This window comes from Echinops telfairi, unplaced genomic scaffold (genome assembly GCF_000313985.2).
Source record: "Echinops telfairi isolate 266 unplaced genomic scaffold, ASM31398v2 ScPeMD7_7473;HRSCAF=8511, whole genome shotgun sequence".
Taxonomy (NCBI): Eukaryota; Metazoa; Chordata; class Mammalia; order Afrosoricida; family Tenrecidae; genus Echinops; species Echinops telfairi.
This window is the reverse complement of record NW_022111377.1, coordinates 6,276,567-6,285,115: the sequence shown is the minus strand read 5'-3', so window position 1 is coordinate 6,285,115 and position 8,549 is coordinate 6,276,567. Positions and strand designations below refer to the sequence as shown.

The 8,549-nt window shown below is 43.1% G+C and overlaps 1 protein-coding gene across 1 annotated transcript in view; it reads right to left on the bottom strand.

Moving 5' to 3' along the window:
* ITIH5 (inter-alpha-trypsin inhibitor heavy chain 5) overlaps window positions 1-8,549 on the bottom strand; it is a gene marked incomplete at its 5' end in the record, with an annotated part of 125,102 nt that overhangs the window by 50,020 nt on the left and 66,533 nt on the right. Inside the window, 2 exons of the mRNA XM_045285585.1 lie at window positions 2,033-2,149; window positions 3,092-3,261. Of these exons, the coding sequence (XP_045141520.1) occupies window positions 2,033-2,149; window positions 3,092-3,261 (287 nt within the window). The remainder of the gene's footprint in view (window positions 1-2,032; window positions 2,150-3,091; window positions 3,262-8,549) is intronic.

The following is an 8,549-nucleotide window of genomic DNA, read 5'->3' as shown; positions in this document are numbered from 1 at the left end:
ATGGATTGTGATAAGAGTTGTATGAGTCCCTAATAAAATGATTTTTTAAAATGTGTGATGTGACAGGTTTGCAATTATGCAGGAGAGTTAAACAGTGGGGAGTGCAGGAGCAAGAGGAGATGCAAAGCTCTAACATTGGCCTCCTAAAAGGAAAAATGAACAGGTAGCATTTCAAAGATAAGGCCTGGGAATTTTTCCTGGACTCTATACACTCAAGGCAGAACCTTCGGAAGAATTACTTTTGTAGAATCTACATGTAGAACCATGATATGAAAGCGACAGGAGACTACGCACAGAGGAAAATCTTCAAAGGAGTCCACAAAAAAAGACAGATTCCCTTCCGAGGAAAACAGTTAAAACACCACTATTTCTCAACAACACAGATGGACACCAGAAAACAATGGAATGGTTCATCCACGTTCTGAAAGAATACAACAGTCGATGCAGGATCTCACACTCCGTAGAAATATCCTTCAGAAGGGACGTGCAGTGGGTTCTTTTCAAACAGAGGCAGAATTCATCATCAGTCAATCCACGTTTAAAAAGATAGTGGGTATTTTTCAGAAAAACAGGGATGGGAGGGCAGAGATGCTGAAAATGGAAGCCTTTGCAGGCTGAGGTCTGCTTGTGAGTGAGACTCAGGACAGCCATAGTTGTGTTGTTTACAGGGTCAGGGTCCATTAGGTCAAAATTATATTTGGCTTTCTCTGAACGTGCACTTCACCACTATCCTCACACATGACATTTCAAAGTTTTTTCTTGTTGCTATTTTGTGGGGAGAGGAAACCCAGATCCCATGAGGGAAAGATCAATATGTCTTACTACGTGCTATTTAAAGGAAAAATGGCCAAAGAAGTCATTTACAAAATAATCAGTTGTGGAAAAATATTTGAAATTCTTTACCAAGTAGAATGAGATTCCAATGTGGGACCACAGAGTGAGAATTGGCTGGGAAATCGCAGAGCTCCATCACGAAGCACATATGTTCCATCAACAGTGGGACTGCTGAGGGGCCCTTGGGGATGGGTCTGCTGTCTTGCTCACGTTGCATCACCCTTTAATTTCAAGCTGTTTCTACAGCATGCCCCTCTTCCTTCTGAAAACTACTATGTCGGAATGATCATTCATGCCAGTGGTTTAAGTTAATTGGGTATGAAATGTTCTATGAAAATAAAGCTAAACAACAAAGCCCACATGGAAGAAGCACACCAGCCTATGCAACCACAAGGTGTCGAAGGGATCAGGTATAAGGCATCATCAGAACAAAAAATCTTACCATAGTGAATGATGGGGGGAGTGCGGAGTGGAGATCCAAAGCCCATGAGGAGGCCACTGGAGATCCCCTTGCAGAGGGGTCTCGGGGAGGAGACGAGCCAGTCAGGGTGTGATGTAACAACGATGAGAAATACAACTTTCCCCTAGTTCCTAAATGCTTCCTCCCCGCTCCCACTACCATGACTCGAATTCGACCTTGCAAGTCTGGCTAGACCAGAGGATGTACACTGGTACAGATAGGAACTGAAAATACAGGGAATCCAGGGCAGATGAGCCCTACAGGACCAGTGGTGTGAGTGGCGAAACAGGGAGGGTAAAGGGAGAATGGGTAGGAAAGAGGGAACCGATTACAAGGAACTATATGTGACCTCCTCCCTGGGGGACAGACAACCGAAAGGTGGGTAAAGGGAGACATCGGACAGGGCAAGATATGACAAAATACCAATTTATAAACTATCAAGGGCTCATGAGGGAGGGGGGAGCGGAGAGGGAGGGGAAAAATGAGGACCTGATGTTGGGGGTTTAAGTGGAGAGAAAATGTTTTGAGAATGATGTACAAATGCGCTTTACACAATGATGTGTGTATGGATTGTGTGTATGAGCCCCTAATAAAATGTTTAAAAAAAAAAAAAAAGAAAAGAAAGCTAAATAGTGATGCGTATGCCAACTGGACTTCATTCACAAAGACCATCATCCCAGGCACAAGTGGGAAAGAAAGAGCGAGGGCCTCATTAGTGGACAGTGGGCAGTCACTCACCTGGCGGAGTTTGGTTCCTACCATGGATGCGCTGCTGTCAAGCACAAATACCACATTCTTGGGTAAAGGTGGAAGGTCTTTCGGTGCAAAGTAGTGCACAAAATAGCCATTCAGAACCTGGTAGAAGAAAAGAAATCTCTAAGAATGGTAGTACCCAGAGAGGGAGGAGAAAGAATGAAAATGAATCCTCTCTGGCCTCTCTGAAAGCCATGGCCACCGCAGAACAAAGCTGAGGATTTCAAGGCCGTCTCCAGGCTAAAGTGATCGAGGACCCTGTTCCCACCAAGAGAGCACAGTCGATCTGTACAAGGGTTGAATCATCCCTTACAATTTGATTAGCGGTATCTACTAATTCCATTTTAATTACCCATCCCTTCTGACTTTCATCCCTTGGGAATCCTGTTTCCAACCTTATCTGTTTTTAACCAAGAATCTTCCTAGTGGGCACAAGGTTGTCTACATTCCAAACACACATTATTACATATTAATATTCCTACCCTGTCTCTGAAGCAATAAACCCTAAAGGGAAATGAGCCATGGAGCAGTCGCTTCTAATTAAACCTGAAAAGCAACTAAAATGCTAACTTCACCGGAAACACTGCAGGGGAATTGTATTATGGAGCTGTTTGCTCTCTGGCTTAGTGAAGCAGGAAATAGGTCCTCTGGGCCCTGAGGAAGGGAAAGCCACTAGTCTCTTTGGAGATATAGTTTGAGTTAAATCAAACTTTTTCAGAAAGAGCCAGAAAGTTCTCTGTCCCTCAGGTAAGTTTCCTCTTCCTCACTGCCTTCAGTCGATCCTGACTCACAGCGCCCCTGTAGGGCAGGGTAGAACTGTCCCTCTGGGTTTCAGAGGCTGGCATTGCTTATGGGAGTAGAAAGCCTCCTCTTTCTCTTTGGGTAGAGGTTGGTGGGTTCTACCTGTTGACCTGTGTTTAGATGCCCAATGTGTAACCCAATATGCCACCAGGCCCCGGTCAGGTAATTATTAGAATCTTGAAATTTTCATCAAACTGAAAGTATCAAGCAACCAGCATGAAAGAGGAACAGTGAATCCGTTACCTGGATGTCTCCAATGCTGTGTTCTCTGTCAACATCATAGCTAACGATGAAATCTCCCAAAATGCCATTCTGGGCTATCTTGGCTTGCTGTACCACGCTAGGCTTAAAAATGATCTTAGCAAAAGTTTCATTTTGGTTGATAACAGTAGAAGGAGGAGGCCCCGAATCACCTGCAAATCAAATAGAGTATGTCTAGTGGATGCCTAAACACATATTTTCTTCCTGAAAGTCCCGTTTGGGGGAGGTTTTTAGTTCGTGCAGTCAGAGTTCAACTTTGTTTTACTTCAGGCTTATGTCCCATTTGAATGTCTAAGACTGAGTACGACCAAAGAGGCATAGTCTCACACATTTCACCTCTCCACCTCCTTCTTAATGTTGTCTTCCGAAAAATTTTAAACCCAATCTTTTTTATGTTTTACCTACCTCTTCACTTCTTGCTACACATTTCAATACAAATGCTAGACAACGTATTTCATCCATTAAACACTTTGTTTGAAAAGTGTAAACTTTCTAAAATATAACCATAGCAAAAATATGAATACCCAAATACCTTAATATCATCGAATCTTCTATTTGTATTTAAATTCCCTGGTTCTTTAAAATAACTCTTCGAATAGCTGACTTGGTAGAATGGGGGTCAACACAAGATCTGCACATCACATGAAGTTCACACGTCTCTGAATCTATTTTAACCTTGAACGGCACCTCCTCCTCCATTCCTTTTTGAATGCCACATCAAAGTGAGTTTCCAAAAGGTGGTGGGAAACAAACGGAATTAAATGCTGATTTCCAGAAGCCACTTCATATGCGGTGCCGAAGCCTGGTTTTTCAGTGTAGGATTTCTCACATTCTGCACGTTGGGGTTGTTTCCTCTTGGTCTCCATGAAGTTCTTCCTCTATTTTTGCGGGTTCCCACCTGGGCTCACAGGGTAACATCCTGAAGGTTTGGCCTAAAGTGTTTCCTCTCACCGATGAGGAAAACAGCCTGGTCATCCGAGCGTTCACATTTCCTCCCTGGTCCTGATGCGTGGTCAAGTTCGAGACCAGTTCAAAGCCAAGCCCACTACCATGGAACAGGTCCCAAAGCAGCACAAGCCGACAGGACAAGGTCGCCCTGGCTGTAATCTCTGTGGAAGCAGGCTGCCACATTTTCCTTCTGTAGAGTACTTGATGGGTTCAAATCTATTGACCTTGCAGTTTGCAGTCACGCACACCCAGAGGACTCCTCCGAGGCAGAAAAGCCCGCTCGACCCCATGTTTACGTGTGTTCTGATAGCTATTAGCACTAAGAAGCTCAACTAGGTTAATCAAGTTGTAGGAGCACAGGTGGTGTAGTGGATACAAATTGGGCTGCTGACCTGAAACCTCTCTTCAGGAGAAAGGCTGGGCTTTCTACTCCTGTAAAGAGTTACAGTCTCGTAAACTCACAGGGGCAGTTCTACCCTGTCCGACGGGGTCCCTGTGATTCGGCAGTGACACAATGGCAGTGAGTTTGGCTTGCTGAGAGGCTTGATGAGATTCTGGTTGAATTCTTTTGGCAAGAACGTTCCGCAGGGTGATGCAGATGGTGCTGTGCGCTTTCTCCTCCGTCACATCCAAAAGGGCCAGAGAGCTAGTTGTTTCTTATCAGTGGTAAGATCAATGGTGGGTTCCGTTGTGGTGAGCCAGGTCACACTGCTTGGAGTTTCCCACCCTCCCTCCCTCTCACTTGACAGTGTTGGCAGTCACAGAACAAATAGCGAGAGGAGAGATTAAACATCGATCAGTGCAGTGTTTACCCTTGACCTTCATTTCCTCTTCAATCACACGGAGAAAGAGTTATCAGACCTTTCTAACCCTAAACCTCACAAAGTCTATGTACTCAACAGCAGAAACCCAAATTTCTGAGGTCAATCAGCGTACCGCACAAGAATATGAAAATAAACGATCCTGTTTGTCCCAGATGAAAACAGCTTGATTGTTGTATTCACATTATTTTAACCGATACGTGTTTATTGTTACAGGAGGCTGGACATTAAAAGAAAGAACTAAATCCTCTGGAAATCCCAAAGCCAACAAAGGGCATCATTTAGTGGCAATGAAAGCATTATATATATATATAATTTAACGTATTGTGAATTGGGTGAAAGTTTGCAGAGCAAATCAGTTTTCCAGAAGTAATTCTTAACTACCAGTATACATGAAGGCTTTAACTAGATGCTGAATCAAAGGTACAAAGCATCTGATTATCTTTTAAATCCACTTAAGTAGATACTGTGGAGTTAGCTTAACCACCAACTTCCTATCAACAAATAGCAGTGCAGCAAAAAGAAGTGGCTAGAATAATTTGTACTTGAAAATAAACTTCCTTCAGCTCGGGATTTATTAGACACTAGAGTCAAAGGAAGCTTGACATGAAAGACATTTCTTTCAGCAGAAAAGACAACTATGTTTCAGAGACAATTCAGGTGCCACAGGGCAGAAATGATTCTTCTATAATTTGCACTGATCAAGGCAGACATTTGGGGTGCAATCTTAGAGCTAGCAAACAAGGAAATGGATTCTTGTAGAAAAGACAGCAGGCTTCTAATAGATCCATTCATCCGAAGAAGGAGCTGAGACATTGCGACAGTGATAAGTGTCAGCAATCAGATCACCAGAGATCTGAAAAATGCCTTAAACCCATTAGAGAATAGGAAGAGGAAAACCTGAAAATGGAAAGGTCCTCGAAATTAAAGGAACTGCATGTTTTCTCATTGATGATTATCGGCAATACATGAGAATGAGAGACCAGATAATACACCAGCGAAAACTCAGAGCTGTGAGAAAGAAGGGCCCATATTCCAATGTGGCTCCATCTCTGATCTCAGCAATCTCATCTGTAAAATGGATTGATGGAAGTACCTAGCTCACACTATTGAAAAGATTAAGTGATGCAATGGGGTTAGCCCATGGTAAGTAATATAATCATCAAAATTTGCTTGTTTTATTAGCTAATATAATTATCTGACTTAAATATAGACCAAACAGAGGGCACAAGAATTCCATGTAAAACCATTAAGTAGCGATCGAAAATATAGAATGACAGCCCATACAAAAACGTAGCTGGATGTCATGGTCATGTTGAGGGAAAATATCAGCCACAAAACTATATTTTCTAGGCTTATTTACATAAAGTGCAAAAAGCACGTAGAACTTAGTCATGGTAACGAAGTCATAATGACGGCTCTGAGTGATCCTTTGAGATGATGAAAATATTTTACGTCTTGATCTAAATGAGTGTCAGGTAGCAAGCTCTATGAGAGTATACATATGTATCTATAATCTCTCAAGCTATTCCCCTAAGATCTTCTGTGCACTTTAATCTACGTATACCCCAATGTTAAAAAAAAGAAATCAGGTGTGTTGGGAATTGCATAACAGAATACACCGAAGAAGCATTTCCTAGCATGGGACAAAATGCTATTTTCCAAACAAACCCTGTCTGTTATTTTCATGAGGATAAATTAGTTGTGTAGGGATTTTAGGGGGGTTAGGTGTCTGCAGAGTCATCCCAGCTGGTAGACGTAGGACTAAGGGCAGAGGTTACTGGGAAGCACTGCCGCTTGCAGCATCCGTAAAGTCTACACAAGATGTCTGGTGGCACAGGCAGTTTCCATGACTCATCTCCTCAGAAGCATGGAAGACCGCCCCGGGGGATGCTGTACAGAACGGTGGTTCTCAAAGTGTGGTCCTGGACTAGCAGCATCAGCACCGCCTGGGAACCTGCTAGAAATACAAATTGTGAAGCCCCACCTCCCAAACTGAATCAGAAACCCTGGTAGTGGGGCCCTTTGGTCTATATTTTAACAAGTCCTTTGGGTGATCCTAAGGAGTCCTGATAACTGGAAGTTCAAATCCAGTCACTCCATGGAAGAAAGATGAGCCTCTCTGGTTTCATGAAGCCTCAGAAACTCTATTTAATGTGCCAATGAGTCAGAATTAGGATTCCCGATAGTGGAGTGGGTTATGTGTTGGGCTGCTAACCTCGAGGTCATCAGTTTAAGCCCACCAGCTGCTCCTTAGGATGAAAGAGTAGGCTTTCTAGTTCAATAAAGATTTATAGTCCTGGAACCCCCTTGAGGGAGTTCCACTCTGTTCTATGTGGTCACAACTCAATGGCAGTGCATCTGGGTGATTCAAGCTCCTATACCTTGAAAACAGACATGCGCCTGATATATAGAAAATGACCAAAGTAAGTAAAAAATTTTAAAAAGAAAATAACCAGTACAATTTGTTGTGTGTAACTAGGCAACACTAGATTATCTCCAAAAATTCTACAAGTAAATTAGACTCCCTCTAAACCACCAGAAATATGGACCTACTTTTTCTCATTTCAAACTTCTCATGAAAATGCACTTACAACTACCCTGAATTAATGTTATTCATGGTTAAATGAAAGCATTGGTGATTATAAAGTATAATTTCTCCCCTCATAATTCATATGACTAGCCTCTTTGATAGAGACCATGAGAAAGGATAGTGTTATTACTATGGTTCCCACAGTTCTCTGGCATTGGCTAGATCATGATGAAAATTCATGAACTATATTTGTAGAGTGAGTTGATTCCCACTTCACAAGAAGTCTGGCTTCTGGTGCGGATTTGGATCCATTAAGTACCAAAGAGTAAATATGACCCAATGAATTCTCTACTAAAAAGTGTCCTGGTGGCACTGGGTGTTAAGCATTGGGCACTAACCTCAAAGCCAGTGGTTCAAAATCACAAGCTACTCCTCGGAAGAAAGATGAGACCAGAGGGCTGTGGAGTTTGGGTTTTTTGGGTTCTGTTTGGGTATTTTTAAATCTAAGTGTATTGGGGAAAATTCCAGAGTAATATCTACAGAGATGCGGCCATCTTTTCATTCACAGAGTAGGGGAGCTACCTACTGTAAGTTAGTACGTATAGCCTGCCCCACAGTTACACACCAGAGTCCCAGATGAGAAAAGCAGTTAGCTTTCTCTTCCTTTGCAGTGCAACTCCTGCTGCTGACCACCACACCAGATTTCATCAGCACACAGAGTCAGGTGAGAGGGGCCCGGCGCCATCGCCATCAGGGAGATGTTCTCTGGATAATGAAAAGTGCAAGGGAGCAGATCAACAGACAATTGGGAATCTGACCAGCCTTCCTAACGAGAATCCACATGTCTCCTTCTGTTTTCTTCCTTCTGGTCACTTGGGAAGGGTGGGAATGAACTGGTGATTGCGCTGAGTTGGAGGAGGGGCCGTTCGATGCTAGCTTCCTGTTGCAATTCAGACCTTGACTGTGTGATGCACGATGACCATCTTCCAGGGGCACTCACCTGCAGCAGGGCCCTGGGTAAAAATGTGTTAACCAATCTTTCACTAACCCATCGACCCGTCCCTGCTTCTCAGATCACTGATGTTCACAAAACCTCCTATCTACAGGCCCGCATTTCTGAGCAAAAAAAGAAGAAGAA